This window comes from Macadamia integrifolia, unplaced genomic scaffold (genome assembly GCF_013358625.1).
Source record: "Macadamia integrifolia cultivar HAES 741 unplaced genomic scaffold, SCU_Mint_v3 scaffold1346, whole genome shotgun sequence".
NCBI lineage: Eukaryota > Viridiplantae > Streptophyta > Magnoliopsida > Proteales > Proteaceae > Macadamia > Macadamia integrifolia.
Genome location: NW_024868169.1, coordinates 116,969 through 138,227, shown reverse-complemented (window position 1 = coordinate 138,227; position 21,259 = coordinate 116,969). Strand labels below are relative to the sequence as shown.

The following is a 21,259-nucleotide window of genomic DNA, read 5'->3' as shown; positions in this document are numbered from 1 at the left end:
TATAACTGACTCTCTAGCTAGGAGGGCCCTGTCATTTATGTGTCCGACTGTTTGGCCCACTTCCATTCCTTGGCTCTAAGAATTATGTAATCTAGAGGCCTCGGTCATGCCACAGTCCTCTTCTCAATAAATTCATCTTTTAGCCAAAAAAAAAACTGAAAATACAATTCATCACTGCAAAATGAATCATACAACTCATCATGTCAAATAAAATCAAAACCCCGTAGCATATGTCATGCCTCTTCGTCGAGGTGTTCTAACCTTACTTTCCCAGTCATATCCCCTGTTGATCCTAGACCAAACCTTCAGATCTTTCTGGAATTCTTGTCATGCAACTGAGTTTACTGGTGTGTATGTAAAGGATACCCTGTCTTGGTGTATAATTTTGATCAGAAAATTTCAGGCTTCCTTTTTTATTGTAGAATTGGTCGTGTATTGGTAGGGTGCAATAGGGCACGTTGGACTGAGTTTTTTTTTTTTATTTCAGGTTATTGTCAATATTGAAACTCAAAATAAATAATAATCAAGCCAAAATAAGTCATTATTTATCTTTCAAATAGCCTAAAGTGATATGTATAGTAACATAAACAAGAGAACTAGAAGGTAATCAACTCTTCAATTGCTGCTCAACCTCAAGTCTTTGTCCAGACTATTCCATTCTCATTTATCCAATGACAGATTTCAATTTGGCCTGGGCCAAGACCCAGTAATGTAAAAGCAAGATGATTTGGATTCCAAGTTGATGTGTCATAGTGACATGCCATGATCGCACGATTCACTTTCTTTCGAGCATGTATATCAACTGCATATACTTTTACTTTCTGTAAGACATGGCAATAATAGACTTGAAATAAGAATGGCTGGCTATGACACAAGGCTGGTGATTCAGAAAGATTTCCATATATGAGTTTCACAACTCCAATTGTGGCATTCTCATAAGATCCTTCCACACTTTCAGTACTCCATGAATGAACATAGTGCCCTAATTCTTCGACGATAAAATCAATAAGATCCTCGGCGGAAGTTGCACAAGTTCTCTTCTCACCTTGAATGGGGCTCTTCTCACATATTTCAAGGGTGTCTTGTATATATTCATCCATGTTTGATTCATCTTCCACACCAAAAAGCTTCCTCAATTCCTCAACATGGGCAACAGAAAATGGCATTTTTTATGCTATAGATCGTGGCAAGAATGATTTATATGACATTGGATCCCTTAGATCAGGGATAGGCATGACACTTCCCTCTTTGACCATCGACTTCCGGAAATATGGCAATCCCCCTTGGCTGGCAATCGATAGGGGTGTTTCATTTGGAAAATCATATTTCACTTTGGCTTCATTCCATAAGGCTACTGGTGGGAGGGATGTGCAGCCCGTTGTCTTCTTCACCAGTGCATTTGCAGAACAAGCAATATTAGCTTGCTTACAAAATGAACGCAGGTGGGAAGCCAACTCATTTTTCTCCACAAGTTTCATAAACACTGCCGCCTGATGGGGGCTTAATAAAGAAGCCTTTGCAACTAACTAGTGTGGAGGGTGTGGAAGACCAATATGCTCTTCCCAGTATTGTATGAAGGCATTTTCAGCTTGAGAACCCTACAATTTTATGAGTAAAAATTAACAATCAAATGAAAAGGATAAAACAAGAGCAAACAAAAACAAAGTTGGATTGAATGGATAATGGAAAAACATCATTTTCCTTACACTAAAGTGTGTTACTGTCATAAGTCCTAGCAACATAATGGAATGCATCATGGTTAAACTGTAAACAGAGGATGGAGAGAGTTGGCTCTTTGCCTTTGTAGGAATGAGCTGGTTTGGTTGAATAGAGAGGGGATGATTGAATTTATGCTGGAGGAAATTTTTTGTAGTACCACAAATAAAAAAGGGGGAGGTATTCATCAATTCCCTAAATGGCTAAACTTATTATGTAATTTCTCAATTTTTCCTATGAAAAAGTGTAAAACTTTTTTTTTATGACCAAGTTTAGAACAAATTTCCAACTTCACTTCAGCCTCCAAATTTTGAAATTCCAAGATTATCCCTCACTTCTGGGTCACTCATAAATCCAAATTCTCATTTTCTTTTCTTATCTAGTTAGGGCCTTTGGACTATTGATTTGGTCAGCTGAAAGCAGAAGTAAAGGGTAAGAAAGAAAAAGAGCCCTTCAAGGGGTTTTTGTATCAAAAAACTTGAGGGGAGTAAGGGACTTTTCCCCTATCTTTGAAGTTCGGAGCAAATATTATTATTCAATCTTGCTTTGTCGAACAATTTTCAAAGTACTAATGAAACAAGGAAACATCAAATTGATCTGAGTTAATTCACTCTATTGGATTTTTTAATCGACTAATCCCTGGGGTCAAGGTGATACCGCTTACACAGGACCAGGTCAGCCCAAGATGGAAACTCTCGTGCGGTAGCGCCAGTAAGTTAGGTGCAGCGGTGAAGGTTTGATCACAAGACCTCGATTCCTGAGGCGGAGTATCGTGTCTCCTCCAAGCCAACCGTGCTAACCCCTTGGGGTTAGATGAACTAGTTTTTTCCACATGAAACTGTGTAAATTTCATAGCCAAATTGATCATACATTGTATTAGTACTTTTTTCCCTTCTATTATTAAATATCCATTGGTTTTCACTATTTTCACAAATTTTTTACTTTTTAATGGACATTTAAAGCTTTACTTTACCATCTAGTCAAATCCAAAGAGACCCCAAATAAGAAAGGGACCTTCACCCTACTTATCCACAAATTTGGACCTCGCTTGCCACATGGCAGATATTTAGGTGATGGAGGAAAACTATTGCTTTGATAAGACATTTTTTTTAGATCTAAAATTTTGTGGACTTTATCTCCACATGATCACCCATCCATTTGCAAGGTTTCAGTCCAGTCTACTTTCCCATATGGAGATAATGTGACAAAAATTGGTTGACAACTCAACTTTGAAAGGCTTGGGGAACCATTGAAAATGCAAGGTAAGAAACCCTACCAAGGTTGGCCATAAAATAGTATGGAGAGTGAAATTTGAATTTTTTTCACCTGGCTAATGTGAAGTGGGATCCTCACTTCCAAACAATTGATTTCAATAGAGGAGCCCTGTATGTGGTAGACTTGACTAAAGAGAGAGCAACCCAGTGCACTAAGCATGAGGCTCCCGCTACTGCAAGGTCTAGAAATTGACTAAGTGAATGTTTCCTCAAGGGAAATTGGGTGTAAAGTCATTGAGCTTGCAGTTATGTATGACCTTTTCAATAAATATTTTTTGCCATATAGGCCTTACTATACAAGTTGGGTAAGATGGGTAATGGTTGTGGCCTTCCCCCAAGCATTTCAACTCTGTGTTCAACTCTACACATAACAAAATTCACTGTTTACTCCAACTATGGAATCAGCTATGCACCTAAGAAAGGCATTCACAATTGAAAAAAAAAAAAAAAGGCATTTACAAGTCCAGAAAATTTGATTATGAAGATACAAATAACAATCAAATTTCACTTTTACAATTACAACACTAAAACAATAATGTACGAAATATATAATCCAAAATGTTGTGAACTCAACAAATTATTCCCACTCAAAAAGGTAATTGTAAATGAAAACAAGAAAAGGAAACTCAAGAAAAGTGTTCAATTAAAGGGACCCAAACCTTTTCCTTTTAAAAAGTTATAGGTCAGCTAATTCCTCTACAAGCCTAACTTATCAGAAATTGGGTTGTTAGAAATTTTTTGAAACAACTGCCCATCAACCAAAAAGTTGATGTCCTGAAGTGTAATTTAATTTAGGGGATTTTGTTTTATGAAGAATTTCAGCCATACATTTTTTAGGTTAGAACAACCTACCATGTGGTTTGCTGTAGGAACAACTCAAATTGCCATTCTAGGTACCAATTTTGAGACTTTTGGGTCAACATGCATCACCGTGGAAGGAAATTATGAGAGGTAAATTTTATAGTAAGAATCTGTTATAAAAAAATTAGGCATAGAAAAGATAACACAATTTGTTATCCAAAGGAAGTTACGCAGTATATTAACTAAGATATGTAATGTAACAACAAACAAATATAAAATTTATATTTTACAAGCTTCATGGGAAAAAAAAATTTTGACTTGCAGTTTCAGAAGATGTCACTAGATTGGCAGAAATTTTTTCCACATAGAAGGGTGATGTGGCAGCTTTGAGCATATGGATATTTAGAAAATGAACTAAGGTTAGCTCGCATGTAAAATTTTAGACCCAGGTCCAAGCATATCCTCCCATGTATTGGCATATTCACTTTAATTTTCAGTTGTTGGTCCTTCTAAAAGGATTTTAAAGTCTTTATTTTTCCACTAGATGAAATCCATTTCAGTAAAACTTGACACCTGAGCTAGGACCTTGTGTTCTACTTATCTATAAAATAGACATCCATGAAGAAAATTAATCTTTCTTTTCCCCTCCCATCTTCTCCTTTACCTCCAATGCTTCAAATGAATGCCAATGACAACCCAAATGATTACAGGCAGCCTTGATATCTATTCCACCGTCTTCTCCTAACAAATTTTTGTCATACTCAAAAAAGCAGTGCACATCAGTCTAATCCAGCCTGCTTAGATTTGACCATTCAAAACTTACTCATGTAGCCTTTCAAAAACTAGGAACTGCATCTTCGAGTGTACTCCTTAACAAGCTTTGCAAATGAAGAGGACTTGTTCTCTAGCAATTTTTTTGGGGAATCATACTCCAATATAACACCTGCTTAATCAAAAAAAAACATGTCAATCTATTTAGGAAAACACCAGAGATGATAGTCTATTACCAGACTCAATTGAACCCATGTTTTGTGGTTTACTAATTACTAGCTACCAACCATTATCAAGAAGGAGGACCATATCAATATCAAGAATTGATGTTATTCTATGTGCGATTGTGATGACAGTCGACCCGGAGAAATGTTGCCTAAGAGTTTGCTGAATTAGATAGTCAGTCGCAGTATCCACTGATGCAGTAGCTTCATCAAGTACTAAAATCTTGCTCTTCTTGAGTAATACCCGCCCTAAACAGACTAGCTGCCTTTGACCCATGCTCCAATTCTCTCCATTCTCAGTCACTATGACAAGCATTGTATAAAAATGGGTTAGTCATTCAAGACCTTATTTTTTCCTTTCCTATCTATAATTTTTGTCGGAAAAGGGGTAGGGAGTAGGGATTGGGTTGTGCACTAGAAGTTATATATCATACAATAATAATTTTATTTTAAAGGGATTGTGCACTTTTTCATGGATAAATTAATTTTGGGAAACTTTGGTATAAAGTGAATATGAGAAGAAACTTAACCTGAAGAATCAAGCTTTCCTTCCTTCTTTCTAACTTCATCACCAAGTTGGCATTTATCTAAAGCCTAAGACAACAAAAATACCATATCAACTTACCACCTTGCTAGATTTTTCAAGATGACATAAAAATGATCATTAAAGATGAGCTTAACATAACATCAAATGAAGAAGCAAGGAGATGCCAAGTGAAAATGCAAAACAATGGAGTAAAAATATTACACTTCGCAAGTCCCAACTAAAAGAATCTCTTATGCCAAACGTGGCCTAAAGATGATCCAATGTATCGAATGAAACAATTTCAATATCTTAATGGAAATGATTTCAAAAATTGAACTATAAAAAAGAAGATGAAAACAAGAAAGGAGTTCATAAAGATACGTGTCCTAACCAATGAGTTGCAATGTGTTTCTGTTATATGCAAATCATCAGTAGAAAAAGACGTGTTCATCCTATCTTTGTCATTGATTAATATTATTCATCAAATAAAAAAAAAACCCCCACCTCCCAAATTTGTTCATCGGTGTACTCTTCAAGTGGGTCAAGATTGCTTCTTAGAGTCCCCTCAAACATCGTTGGTTCTTGTGGGATAATGCTTAATATTGACCGCAATTCATTAAGGCCAATCTTGAATATATTGATTCCATCTATCCAAATTTGACCAACTACAGGTTCAAGCATGTGGAAGAGAGCTTGTACGAGAGTTGATTTACCACTTCCCGTTCACCCAACAATGCCAATCTTAATCCCTCCAGGGAAAGTGCATGAGAGACCTCGTAATACAAGAGGAAGATGTGGTGCATATCGGACCTACATAATGAAATAATCAAATCATAAAGCTAAGCATAATTCCATAAAAGCAAGAAGAATGTCCCCAAAAAATTAGGCTATAGAGTGTCTATTCCATTAGACAAGGAAATAAGCAAGGAGATAAAGACTTGAGGAACCTCGATTAGGAAGATTACATGTAGATCAACAATATCAACTCTCCCTTGTGAGGGCCATTCATGGTTTGGCTTATTTTCTTCTACTAACAGAGGGGGTTCACTAGGGATGCAAATGTATTGCAGTATTCTCTCAATAGATATGATTTTGCTCTCAAGACCGCAAAAATCCCACATGACCCCATGCATACTGAAACTAAGTCCATATGTGACTACTAAACCAACAACACCTTCAAAAAAGAAAAGAAAACAAATTAAATTAAAAAAACATGTTTTTATGTGAGCATCCAATCATAGTTTCCTGAAATGATATTTTGTAAGATCTCAAAGTTCAACTTTTTACCAGGATTGAGTATTCCCTTTGGCACTAAGACCAAGAAAACCAAAAAGATGGCATATGTGATGGATGCCAACATATCCATGTGGAACCATAACCACTCCATTGCACCAGAAAAATGAAACTTCGGTCATAAATACCCATCCACCAGCTTGAGGTTTGTATCTATAAACTTGTCTTCTTGATCGAAGCATCTGATTGTGGTTGAACCTAAACTAGATTCAGAAAAATATTGTGTAATTGGAGCCTGGCATATTCCAATCATTCGTGATAGTTCTCGTGCTGCAGATATGTAATATTGCTACAAGACAATATTCATATAAAAATAAAGCTAGTGCAATGTTATAAAAAAAAAAAAAGTGTAATTAATAATGTATAGTCAGAGAATTATATAGGCTTTTAATGAAGGATTTCTTAATTGAGCTGCTTGCAGTTAGACAGTTGATAGATACACACTATTATCATATATGAAGTTGAACAAAAAAAAATTATTCTATTTCATTTACTTCAACTATTAAATGGTTATGATTTTCTGCTTTTGTTAGATGTTGATTGAATTACAATCATTACTTGTATATTGAGTATATCCTAAAATTTTGATCCTCAAATTCTTAAATGGAATTTTTCTAAACATTAACGTAACTATATCCAAAATTTTTGTGGTACAAGTTTTTATTTTTTTTTAACGACATAATCATATTATCAATTTACACATCCAACTAATACCAAATGTGTCCATATCCATTTTTTTTCTAAATCTAAATTTTCTAATGATGGATTGACAGCATGGCCTTATTCATTATCACCAAAAGCACATAAGCGTGCAGTTTAATGCATAAATATTGATGCATTGGGCAACCTAGGCCTTTCACTTAAGCTAAGTGCAATTCTTGTGCATGCTCAGCATAAATCATAGCCCGCATGCTTCATTTAGGAAAGAATGAGAGATGTGAAGGAAAGATGGATTAAAAAAAGAAGGGGGGAGAAAATAAAGATGGAAGGAGGAAGAAGATTTACCCAGTGAAAATTATCAACTAACTAATAATGTGGTGACAATCTTCTCCACCACATGACAATTCTGTTGGGACTCAAATTTTGACGATATGAGTTGTCCAAATCACCACATATCCATCAAATTTGGGCTAATAGGTTAAGAATTCAACTTTCGCAACTTTGAGCAACTCCAAATCAATCATTGAAAGAAAGGGATAGAAGTCCAAACATGGTGGGTCATTCAAATAGAAATTGGATCAAAATCCTGACGCATGACTGATTCAAATGAGGAACAACTATCCAATGGTCGGTTTGACTAAATTAGCCTTCCATATGACCCAAAATTGTTGGACCACTAAGACAGGCTTTGTAATGAATTTTTTCTTTCATCTTTAATATTTTTTAACTACTAAAAATTAATTTATCATTTACTAGTTTATATTCATTTACCGATTCATCACTTTAAAATTAACAACTAATTTATGTTCACAATTATTAACTAATTTATTATTTAGATGGTGTAAAAATGACAAAATTATTTAATAACTTATTATTTGTTATCTTCTGTTAATTATCATATCACTCTTTAGTATGAACTCTAACCATTGGAGTTGCTAACAAAGCCACTGGGACATTTTATATATGTTTCATATGTATCAAAAATATTTTATGTATCACTTTAAGTGCAGTACACTCTTTGATGTTAGATCGAGCCCTGTAAGAGTAGGGGCCTGCTAGTTCCTTCAAACCAAGTCCAATGTTAGACCAGCCAGCTCCCACCTTGACCCCATCGAATATGCCCAAAACCATAGGAAAAAAATGTTTATGAGTTACTGTTTATGTGAACAACCACCCCTACAATTTTTGCCTTATCATTAAGTCTTCTAGAAGCAGCCAATGCAAAGCATTTGTGCTGAAATCTCTTTTATCAACCTTCCATCAGTTGTGGTGGAAGATGGGCGTATTTGGTCTCTAACTGAATTGGATAGGTTTTCAGTTTCTTCAACTTGGGAGAATATCAGAGAAAAAAGCCCAATTCAAGGATGGTGGCGGTTGGTATGGTTGAAGGGTCTCCACCCTAGACAATCAATTTTTAGTTGGCATCTGATTAATGAAATACCCATTGATGATACGATATCTAAGAGATCGATCCCTATGGCTTCAAGATGTAACCTATGCCTCAAGCACGAAGAATCCCTCATCCATCTTTTCCTTGAATGTGAATATTCAGTGAAAATATGGTCTTCTATGTTAGCTATTTTTTATCAGAGATGGGATGTATCTCCTTTTATCGAAAATCTTTTCTCATGGTGGAGAAGGAAATTGAATGTTGTCCATTGTGGTAAGATTTGGAAGCCTCTTGTCACTATAATTTATTTTCATGTTTGGGCAGAGAGAAACAGACGACGGTTTGAAAGTCACTTTTTGTCATCATCCTATGTAGTGCAATATTTGATGAAAGATATCAAGGATTTCTCCACTCTTGTCCCTATTTATATCAATTCAATGGTTGATCTCTTATTTCAAATAAGTTAAATGTTCAAAATGCTTCAAATCCAACAGAGAATCAGACTATGGAATTAACTTGGACAGTGCCTCCAAGGTAGATGGATGCTCTCTAGGGAATCTGGGTTGTTCAGGTGCTAAAGGTATTCTTCGTAATGTATCTAGTCAGATGGGACGTTATGCGATGTATGAAGGAATTGGTTCTAATTTCATGGCAGAATTTGCAACCTTCTTTCATGGCTTATACAGTGCAGTCTCGAAAGAAGTAAGGAATTTGTGGATAGAATGTGATTCCCAAGCTGTAGTGAACTGCATTAAAAATCAGAATATTCTATGGCGTTTCTTGCAAAAATGGTGGTTCTACGAAGGTTATTTGAACAGCATAACCTAGTCGATAACTCATTGTTACCGAGAAATAAACACTGTAGCGGACAAACTGATCAAGCATGCAACTACTTCTCGAGCTTCAATGGTTTTGGGATTCTCCTCCCTCATTTATATCCTATGAGCTTGATTGGGACCTTCATAGGTCTAAATTTCGGTTTATGTAATTTCTTAATGTCTTTTAGCTTTGGGTTTCTTTTTTGCCGATGGCCATGCTGAAGGGGGAATAAAGACATGAAGGTTTTGTGTAATTTCCCATTCTTTCTAAGCAATTGATTCTCAGCAAATTTGGACAATGTTTTGTTTCTTTTTTTCGCATTGTCTTTGTTGCCAAGTTAATCATATTTAGTAGAAGATGTTAGGCAATTAGTCAGTTTCTTACTGAACAATTAGTTTGTTTTTATGAAAGTTTAATTTAGTTTCTATTTTCAAGAAGTTACTAAATTCTATTTTGTTATTTCTTTGTGTCCAACCAATGTAACGATATTTAAAGCCTATTGATTATAATGAAAGGAAGACTTTGAAGTTTAATGAAATTTGTGAATTTAACTCATGGCTAAGAGAGCTAAATTTGAGAGGGTGAGATAACTAAAACCTGAGCTAAAAAGTGAGGAGCTAAAAAGCAAGATGCCCAAACCAGTCCCTTCTTCTTGTCCCTGCCTCTTCCCTCCATCGATTATGCTTTCCCCTTTTGTTATCATTCTATTTTCAACATTGAAGCCCTAAAGTACAGCTACTATCCAAGTTCCCCAATTTGATACAGAGAAAATCAGGGTGTTGGCATAGGATCGATTTCCCTGATCTCCCATATCTGAGACCTATTGTTGAAACGCTTATAGGAGATGATCAAGGGTCCTTAAAGAACCATTCGACTAAGAGGGTTTGGCCTTTGGAGGCCTGTAGCAGCTTCAGAAAATTTTCTTTTATAAGTTTCCTAATCGGGGGGCCATATTACAATCTAGCAGATCTCCCTCATCTGAAGTCAGAATCAAGGGTACCATGGAGGGCTTATTGAGTACCTATAGGAGGAAATTCAACCGGCATATCAGCTCCACCTGAGTCTTGATCAGTGAGTCCCCTGTTTTCTTCAATTCAGCCCTATTTGTGTGGTCCTTCTTGAATTCCAAATCTGAAACTTGGAACTAATTTGGTTTGGAGCCTATGATCTACTAGGGTTGTTTAGTTTTGTAAACTACCTTACGTCACAACTTGATAATGTTAGCCTTGCTTGGTTCTTTCTGAAATAATTTTGATAAGCAAAAGACTACAGCTTTGCATTAATTTGCATGAAATTATGTGATTGGAAAAATATATATCTCGCATTATTTTTCATAAATTCAAGAATAACATTGAGGTTTAAATCACCATCTTTACACCCAAACATATATATGGATTCACCACTAAACAATTTTGGTGTGAACGAAACAATTTTTTAATTCACTAACCAAACAAAGCATGAAAAATATGGGTAAGTTTGGACCTGACAACCCCAACCCACCTTGAGCCTGAACCCTGTTAACCCTGTTATGATGGTCAACTCAGCCCAGCCCGATCCAACTCTGACTAGGGTTTGGGCTAGGCTTGGGTTTGAGACCTAGGCCTAGCCCGGCCTGATTTTAACCTTGATCTGTTATTGTGTTTAGTAAGAGTGTTTCCCTTTCCCTAGGGTCATATCATGTGTTACGCAAATGTTACACAAAGCTATATGTATGACTTCAACTAACATCATGTGTTATACAAGCCACATACTCTTACCTATTGAGCTAAGATGACCAAATGGCCAAACTATTTCTCCTATTTTCTTTACATAAGATGTCATGTATTGATATCAACTTTAGACACAGTAGAAATCATGAAGAATTGGCCCAAAATTTGGCCTATCCAATTTCTGAGAGTTGTGGTGATGCCAGGAGATTAAAAGGTCTATCTTATAACCAAATTGACAACCTTGTTGCCTGCAAATTATAGATTAGAGGTGAACAAGGGCTAACCATAGTCTTAACATCTCCTCACCCCCACTTTGGTAAGTATAGGCTTAACATTTGTGACCCTATATAGAAAAAAAAAAAATACAGGACTAGCCAGCGTCAACCCTGTAGGGTTGGTTGGGCCTGGGTTGAGTTTTGGGGACCTAAGGTTTGGTTGGGATTGTAAGAAACCCGACCCAATCTAGCCCTGTTTCACCCTTATGAACAAACTTGTATTATGGCATATTAAAACCATAAAAAAAAAATATGGTTAAGCTTTATTGAAATTTTAATCATGAGAAGTGGAAGTGGCTATAGAATTACCTGGTACCAAATGCATGCCACGGTCATCGGAATAAAAACTATCAACATTTTCCATGCAACCTGTGACATTACTGCAATAATTCCCAAGAATCCTAAGATTGATATAAGAACTTCTTCAAATTTACGTGGAATAGAAGTATCAACTGCACTCTGATCTGTGGATGCCTATTAACCAAAGTAAAGTTTATTTCAATTTGAAACTATGCTAACTTTTAAGGTAAACAAACAAGATGTTTTGAATCCCAAGAGTAATTAAGCATATCTACTAACCCGATTTAGAATCCTTCCACTTGGAGTAGAATCAAAAAATGATAGTGGAGCACGGAAAATGCACGAATGCATTTTGTTGAAGAATAGAGTGGCCGTCTTATATCCAACAGTTACAATGAGCATAGACCTTATAAGTGTACAAAGAGAGCTTCCAAGGGTCAAAGCAATATAAATAAATATGAGATTAGATCCGCTAACATGAGGTCTCACATCCTCTGAAATGGGAGTACCCAACACTAACCAGTAACTACTAACTATTAGGAGAATCTCAAAAAGAATTTGTGCCAGCAAGATCAATGGTACAAAAGCCCCTTTATATGCAGCCGTAATATACTTCCAATAGACTGAAATACTAACTCCACCATTTTCTCTCTCTTCTTCTTGGACAAGTTGTCCTTTTGGCTCAACCAATTTTTGTGTTTTGCAATTTTTGAGATCCTTTACATCATCATCATCTTGAATAGACTTTTCGCTACCCAACATATTATCATCTTCCTTGCCATCAATTAAACTATCCAATGCAATCCCGTGTTCGATATTAAGTTCTGCCAAAGCTGTCTTATGTGCACCCACTAACTCCATAAAATCAGTTCCTGAACTAAGAATTTCTTCATACTTTCCTGCTTGAGTAATATTTCCATCTTTCATCACCTATCAAACAAAATAAGGTTTTTTATCACTCTCAAACAAGATTGAGGTGCTTGAAGTCAGAAAAGAAGGATGGCAAATTCTCACCAGGATAAGATCAGCAGAATGAAAAAACTCTACTTGGTGGGTAACATAAATTACTGTTTTTGAACCCAAAATTCCCAACAAACATTCCTGTACAAAAGTTCAGATGTCCACATTTAGGCACTCAAAAAGAATTTCCGGTTATTTAATATAGCCACATAGATATACATTAATATAAATAGTTTTCATAACAATAAGTAACATTAGACTATAAACCCCAAGGGGGTAGCCGAGTTAGTAAGGGACCTTCGCCTCAAGAAGCGTGTGGTACTGAGTTCGACTCCTCTTACCTCCAGGTTCCACTCACACGGGGTGTTTAGTGCTCTTCACTACTTTCAGTGAAAGTTGAATGGTTCTCATTCAACCCTGGAATGACCCGGTCTATGCGGTCGTGGGTTCAGTATGGGCCTGTAGGACTAGTCAGGCCGAAGGCTTGGTTACCCGTTGTTAGTAAAAAAAGAAAGAGACAATAGACCATAGATTTTTTTTATGTACGAAACAATAAGTAACATTAGACCATAGGTTCTATGCAAGAAACAATAAGTAATAACAGACCATAGGTTTTATGCAAGAACATGCATTGCTCAATATCATGTGTCTGTATGTCTTGTTTGTTTAGGCTCTCTTTAGTTTGATTTCTATTTATTTATTTGACTTATTTCTATTTTTACAAGTGTTTGCTATAATTTATAGCACTTATTTCTATTTATAATAAATTAGAACAAATCACAAATTACTTTGAAGTTATTTGTGATTTGTGGCAACAAATCATTTTTATGTTGATTTTTACGCTACCTTTAATGAGCATGTGTGCTAAATTACTCAAAATCAAGGGTAAATTGGTAACTTCAATATGTTTTATAGTTTTCCAATAAAAACCCCCAATCCTATCATCTCTTGCTCGAAGCTTGAAGGGGAAACCTGAAACCTATTTTCTCTCTTGTTCTCGTTCTTGCTCTCGCTCGTGAAATTGAAGGTGAACCTGAAACCCTATTATGATCTTGCATATCAGCTTGGGAAAACATGTGTATCAAACAAGAACTGTGACACAGGTTTGCACTGCGAAACGTGCCTTGCCGACGGAAAACTTTGGTCGAGATGTACTCGGTTCAGCCTATGATTCCTACAATAAAGATACATTTTCCATGCTTTTAATACTATCTTGTTTTCTTGGATTTCTTTCTGTCTTTTTCTGAATTTCCAGAGTGGGTGGTGATGATTAGGTGAAAGGGCTACCCTTCAATCGGTATTCATGGTTGACAATGCACAACTATTGTGCCCTTTTGGGTACTAAGTCGACCATTGGCTCTATTATTCTCTCTCCTGATAACTAACAAGATTCCACCACTAGTCCACTCAATGTATGTCTGACAATCTCTGATTTCCTTCACTTCTCCATTACTAGTTCACAATGAAAACTCTCTCAAGTAGTGGAACAAAAATCTGTTTTTAGTTCAGTGTTTTTAGTTTAGCAGGAAATTAAAAGGTAATGCTATGGGTATTTTTGGTCTTTGAGGTAAATAAATATGCTCTGCATAGCTTTCCAATTTCCATTTCATCTGTCAAACTGCTAGATGACTCTATCAATGATGCATCATCTATTTGAAGGAGTTGGTGAAAATGTTTTCTGTGGGGAAGTGTGGTTCCTATGCTTGCGCTAGGGCCAATGGGAGCGCATGAGGAAACATCCACAAAAATGTCATTTTCCATTTCATGGGAAAACCCTGCCAGTTTGGTGCAGGCAACACGAGGGATCAATGGTAGGGTGCGCAGGAGCATCTTCAGTGCACAGGGTGGGAGGCAACATGGTCTTTTCATACCCGCCTGTGTCGAGACGTTGGCAACACCAAACTAGCAGGGTTCTTTCTCCCATAATATATTATATAAATAGGCATACCAAACATATTGCTCATTCTATGATCTATTTTATAAATAGTAACCAAACGAATACTATTTGTAGTCCATAATTAATTTTCACAAATAATTTCTAAAAAATAGTTAATAAATACAAATAGAATCATACCAAAGAGAGCCTTAGATATCTATGATTTCATTTTTCTTAAGAATAATTTTAAATCAACCTCAATTCTAATGAACAAAATAGTGATGTAAGCAAGGAGATGTATAGCTTTAAGCCAATTTTATGAAGAAAAGTTTTGGAAGTAGAGCTTAATAAGCTTACCTTAAATAGATGAGTTCCTGTATGAGCATCCACAGAGCTAAAAGGATCATCAAGTAAATAAATATCGGCATCATGGTACAAAGCACGTGCAATTTGGATTCTTTGCTTTTGTCCACCACTCAGGTTGATCCCCCTCTCCCCTATGATAGTTTGGTCACCAAATGCACACAGTTCCAAGTCTTTTTTCAATGAACATGCTTTCAAGATCATCTCATACTTTTCCTTGTCCATCTCCATACCAAACAATATATTGTCTATTATCTTGCCACTTTGTATCCAAGGTGATTGTGCAACATAGGCCTTTGTTCCCTTCAACTTAATAGCTCCTGATACCTTCGGCACTTCTCCCAATATGCAAGAAAGTAAACTTGACTTGCCTGACCCAACAGAACCACAAACAGCCACTTTCATACCACGATATACACGAAAATTAAGATATTTTAATGTTAGATTAATTGAATGAAGGTTCCAAGAGAAATTCCCCTTAACTACCTCAACTACAACATTAACACTATCTTTTGGAAGCTTTTGTACTATATTTTGATGAAGATCATCAAGACAGAGGAATGAGGTTATCCTATCAATAGATACTTTAATCTGAACTACCATGGAAATTGTGTCTGGGAGACTATAAATGGGCTCTTGTAACATTTCAAATGTTGCAAGTGCAGACAGAATTTTCCCCGAGTCTAGTTGAATACCCTTAAGCACACAAAACCCAAAAGTAACCATGGATACAAACAAGGGAGCTGATGAGAAGACAAAAGCAATCATAGCTGTTGTATAAAGTAACTTCTTTAACCATTTCATTTCAAATCTTCTAAGCTCAATTATCTTAGACAAGAATTTCATTTCCCAACCTTGGAGCTTGAGAATCCTCATATTCCTCAAAGCCTCAGATGTCACCTTCATCCTTCGATCTTTTGAATCCATCAATTCCCCTTGAACCTTCTCTTGAAGTTTTCCCAATGGAACATTTGCTAACATCAAAATCATTGTAGCAACAAAAGCTATAAGTGAAGCCAAACCAAGCCTTGTGTACAAGATCAATAATGCTAAAATAATCTGAAGAGGTATCCTCCAAATATCGTGCAAGTACCAACTAAAAAATCCAGTCCTCTCAACATCAACAGTCATCAAGTTAATGTTCTCCCCACTAGTATGGCCCTGCTTTGATTGGCTTGAAAGCCTAAGATTCTTCTTATAGATAATTGTGAACAAGGCAGAACGGATCCTATTTGCCATCTTTCGCAATTGAAAGAGTAAATGTCTCTCTGAAAGGCACCTTATGAACTTTGAAAGAAAGAAAATAAACACAAGTGCATAGCCTTTATATTTTAGTTGGTAAGACTACTGAGATATTGTAAAAAAGAAACAATAAGATATGGTCCAACATTAGAAGCCAATATACATACAATGAACAATAGAGCCGTCCATAGAATTTCTTTCCATGTTAGGAGAATCATTGCCTTCACCAATTTGAATGTACTTACCTTACCGCTATTACCACTGCTATTACCATCAGATTCAAGTTTATTTCTAAAACAAGCAAAGACCACATCAGCACTATCACAACTGGCAAGCTGAGGGACATCTTCAAGGTCCAATTTTTTTTCATACCCGAGTGCAACCAAAGGACCCATCCAAGAGAAAGTAAGAATACTGAGAAGATTGGCATTTGCGTAAGGAGTTACACTTTCTCCACCAACACTTAATTCTTGTTTCTCATCACCATTCTTTCGATTGAAACTAGTTTTCAAAAGAGGCTCCAAAAGATGGAAATCTTCATTTTCTCGTCCCTTGCTAAACAACCCAACATAAGAAATGGACAAACCAGAAATAACGGATATAGCATCAGACACCCATAGCAAGATTGGTAAGTGAAAATGTTTCCAATACAAACCAACATGTATAACAAGATAGGAACTAGACATTATGAAGTAGAAAGCCCACCAAATCCTTAGCATAATTGGGAACTTGCGCTCACTTGAATGAGAAAACTGGATGTGCAAGTAGACGGAGATCACAAACCAAGTGAATGTTCTGAATGCAAAATCCAATTGGGCAACAATCTTTAGATTAGACCATCCATGTCTAAACCCAGAGATGCAGTTTAACACGCATAGTAGAAGATCACAGGAAGACAGACACATGCAAGATATAAGGGCCAACCAATAGTATAAAAAGTATGTATTCTTCAACATTGGTTTTGAATTATCAAGGGTGGAATTTGTGGGTCTCTTGTAACCCCAATAAATGGGTAGAACTAATAACAAAATTAGATGTGCAAAAGCAGAAAACCCATATAGAAAAATGGTTGGAGAAAATTGTGAAGATAATATCCATATATTCATATCATTCTTTGATCCTTCAAGGGCATCCATGTCAGCAAATTTTCTTTTCTTCTTTTTGTAATTTGATGGCTTAATTTAGACAGGTCCTTCACAAATCCTATCGACTATACCATATTTTGAATTGATGTAGGTAGGCCCATTGACAAAATGTTGTGGAAACTCTAGCATGTCAATACCAACCATTTCCACCTTATGTGTACAAAAAAGACTTAGACCAAAGTTGAAATCTCGATATAACCTTTAGATGTAGTTGAACCTGTTACCAAACAGACAAAAGAAACTGTTCGAAAACATATAAAGAATAAAAGAATCAGTAAACTTTTCATAAAACATTAAGAATGAAAGAAGTTGCAATGATATATGAATTAGTCCATATCCAATTTAGAACATCAATAGAGAATAAATATCTGGTAACATGAGATGAAATAAACCAATAAATATTTTAGAATCAACATATTTGAGCAAGATGTAAGGAAAGGCAAAGAACTTCACATTATAAGATTTCCAAGTATGCACTACAATAGATTTCTATATCAAAATAAAAAACTGAACTTCCAAAATACCAAATCTTATATGAAGTTTTAAATAATGCAACCATGAAAACAGCATGGAATAGAACTTTAAATTGTTGACATACAGTAGTCTATCTGCAAGACACCTTGCCAAACCATTGGTGGCATTTAAGGATCATCAAATGTGGTGGGAGGGGGGTGGGGAATCCTAGTGATAAAGCACTACAACTAACCACACTCAACCTGATTTCATTTATAAATAGATAATTAAATTGCGTCATACACTAAGATAAGTGACTTATTCCAATCCATCTCATATGATCAAAATTTCATTTTGTAAACCAAACAATGATAGAAAGAGGGAAAAGAAGAACAAGTAAAGGAGAAAATAGGAGACCGATGGTATTCAAATTCCTAGTCAATCTCCCAGTTATATGGTAACAAGGTCTAAAAAGAATCTGTAATTACAAGTAACTCCCTGACTATTGACTTAGCTCACATAACTCCTGATTATGACTAATAGCAAGAAATATACAACTTGGTGCACTCCTAACTAAACCAACACATTTGTTATACACAATAACCACATTTTGTAGGCACTAGTTGCACAATACAACAAATAAATATATTAAATTTAATTTTCTCTATAAATAAATCAGGGGTTGAATAATTCACCAAGTTAAGTTACTCGTTTCAATCCAATTCATGTGACCAATAAAAATTCTACAATTTACAATAATCCCATTCTTGAAGCGGTTACAATAACGGATAACCCCATTCTTGAGGCACAAGTTATACTTCACCGCTCTAAACAACTATTAGAACTCTATTGCATGTGTATTTTTCAGTTAACCCTTGCAGCAAAGCTAGCCTAAAGTAAAGGTGTCAATCGGTTCAGTTCTAGATGCCAAATACAGAAATCAAAACCAAACCCAGATTAGGAACACATTTTAGAAACCAAAACCAAATCGATTCAGTTCAGTTAAGTTCAATTTTGGTTTCAGTTTCGTATTCAGTTCCATATTTAGATTTAATTTTAGGTGTTTGGGCCAATTTTTTACATCTTCACCAACAATAAAACCCTCATTTTTTATTATCATAATCCACCAAACTTTATTAAACATTAAAAATGAATAAATTTATCACACACACTTATTGAAATAGTAAAAAAGAATATATCTATACCCAATTCCTTATTCGATTTGAAAATAGGTGATTCAATTCGAAAATAGGTGATTCAATTCGGTTCAATGGTCTTAGTCATGAAGTCAAAACCAAACGCAAACCAAGAAAAGATTTCAGATTTTGAAAATAAAATTGAACCGATCTACTTTGATTTGGTTCGATTTGATTTTAAACGGACAATTTTAGTTTCAGTTCTAAATTGACACCCTTAGCCTAAAGTTTATTCCATCACGTCAATATAACAATGGAAATTGTGATGTATCCTCTATGGATAGGCCACCTAAAGTCTGTAGCTTGTAGAACCAATACTGTCTAAATGATTCTAACAACCCCTACAGATTAGATACCAATTCAAAAAATAAAACTGCCACAATCAATATCGCAGCAAAAGTCAATTAAGGCTAAACAAGATGGTATAAAATACAACAAAGCCAGCAAACTTTATGACCACTAAAAATGGCATATCTAAATTCTTAGGTACTAAACCAATCAACCTGTGTGATAAAGCTTCTTTACAAACTACCAAAGAAAAACAGATAGTTCTCTCTCATGAGAAATTCTCTAATTTAGATAAAAATAAGAAAACTAAAAGTACTAAACCAGCCTCATTGTACTGTCAATGTTGATTTAATATGGTGTGCAACATTTGTGTCGAGGGTACGAGACTTGGAAGAGAGAGAGAGAGAGAGAGAGAGCAGAAATACGTAAAAAAAAAAACTAAATAGAAACTTGTTGCAAGTGCTTCCATTGTTAAGCCTTTCGTTATCCGTAAGTTTGACACTAAAAAATACAGATCTTGATCAACACAAGATGATAACTCTATTTGTATCAACAAAAAATATTTTAAAGAAATTGTGACAAAGCAATAGAAAATTGTATAGGATTAAGAAAAACAAATATTACTATTAAAATTGAAAATATCAAATATCAATACTACTTTATTTAGGTAAGTTGAGTTCCCACAATTCTACTTGTGTGAAGCCAGTCTTTCTCTATTCTGTTTAAATCCCTAAACCCCAAGGAAAATTAAGAAAAAAAAGAGTTATATATGGAGTCCGTTTTGTCTCATTCATAGAGGAAGAAGGATGAGAAAAGAGAAAGAGTTGCATAAAAGAGTGAACAGTTCAGACTACAAGGCCAAGTCAGTCAGAGGACAGCATTTTCAAATATCACTGATCTATCCTTCTTAAAAGGAATTTATTAGCAAGAACCACTACCGGTGCAGAGAACAACACCTGTAAACCTCTCATATGACTTCAGGAAATGAAAAAAGAGGAAAATTAAAGGCAAATACTGTATCCATTTGACAATTGATAGAAAAGAGGAATTGTGTACCACTGTTGATAACAGGATTTCACTTTCATTCCTATAACATTTCTTTTTCTATCATCAACTAGTTTCCATGTTTCATCGACAAGCACAAACCTGGCCTTACACCTTAAACCTAGCAAACCTTAATCAATGCTTCAAAACTCAATCCTGCATAACAAAGCAAAGGAAAACAGGAATCCCACATGGGTTCTCTGGAGAGAGAGAGAGAGAGATCACCTTATTATTCCTCGCAGGTACCTCTTCAAAGAAGTTAGACCATGGTCTCTGCTGGTAGCGTGTAAGTCAACATGGGAAGCGCCTATATGTTTATTGGTGGGCAGAGGAACCATTTCTAAGTTACAAAGGAAATGGGCTTCTATGACTTTCCCTCTTCAACTCCTGATTTCCTAGGAAATAAGAAAGTCGCGGTCCCGTATCCCCAGGAACGCGTCGTATTTCCTGAGAAATAGAAAAGTGGTGGGTCGTTATCCTCAGGAACGCGCACTCCAAGGGTTGCACTCTAAAAGAGGTTCACTCACGGAAAAGAAGACGTCTGTGGGAAACTGGTATGATTGTGGTTTATGGATGACACTCATCCTGTTGGGTTTGGCAGTTGGAGACTTACCGGGTTTTACTTATTTTGTGGAAAAAAAGTCAAAAAACTAATAAAACCATTTTTTTTTTAATTGTTCAAAAGCTTATTGGCCATTACATAGTTGATTTGCATAGACGTCAAACAAAGAGACCAATAATCAACGGGGGTCAAAGGTTACATTTTTTGGAAAACCAGAAAATTGGTGCAAATTTAGTACTAACGCACTAAAGAGTTGATGAAGTAACCAACCCTCGTATGTGGGTCAGGTTCTCGTATAAGAATCATTCCCGTAAGAGTTGATCCACCCAGATGAAATTCAATACAGAGTTGGTTGTTGGGTGAGTTCCATCT

At 35.8% G+C, this 21,259-nt stretch overlaps 1 protein-coding gene and 1 pseudogene across 1 annotated transcript; both read right to left on the bottom strand.

Annotated features, from left to right (window-relative positions):
* Positions 1 to 632: 632 nt before the first annotated feature.
* LOC122063510 (polygalacturonase-1 non-catalytic subunit beta-like) lies at positions 633 to 1,166 on the bottom strand. Its single transcript, XM_042627205.1, has one exon. The coding sequence runs from the start codon at positions 1,164 to 1,166 to the stop codon at positions 633 to 635; it is 534 nt and encodes a 177-aa protein (XP_042483139.1).
* Positions 1,167 to 4,150: 2,984 nt separating this feature from the next.
* Positions 4,151 to 20,544, bottom strand: LOC122063513 (annotated as a pseudogene).
* Positions 20,545 to 21,259: the final 715 nt, after the last annotated feature.

Excerpts from the sequence above, each read along its gene's own strand:
- LOC122063510 (XM_042627205.1), bottom strand. The coding sequence starts at position 1,166 with ATGCCATTTTCTGTTGCCCATGTTGAGGAATTGAGGAAGCTTTTTGGT.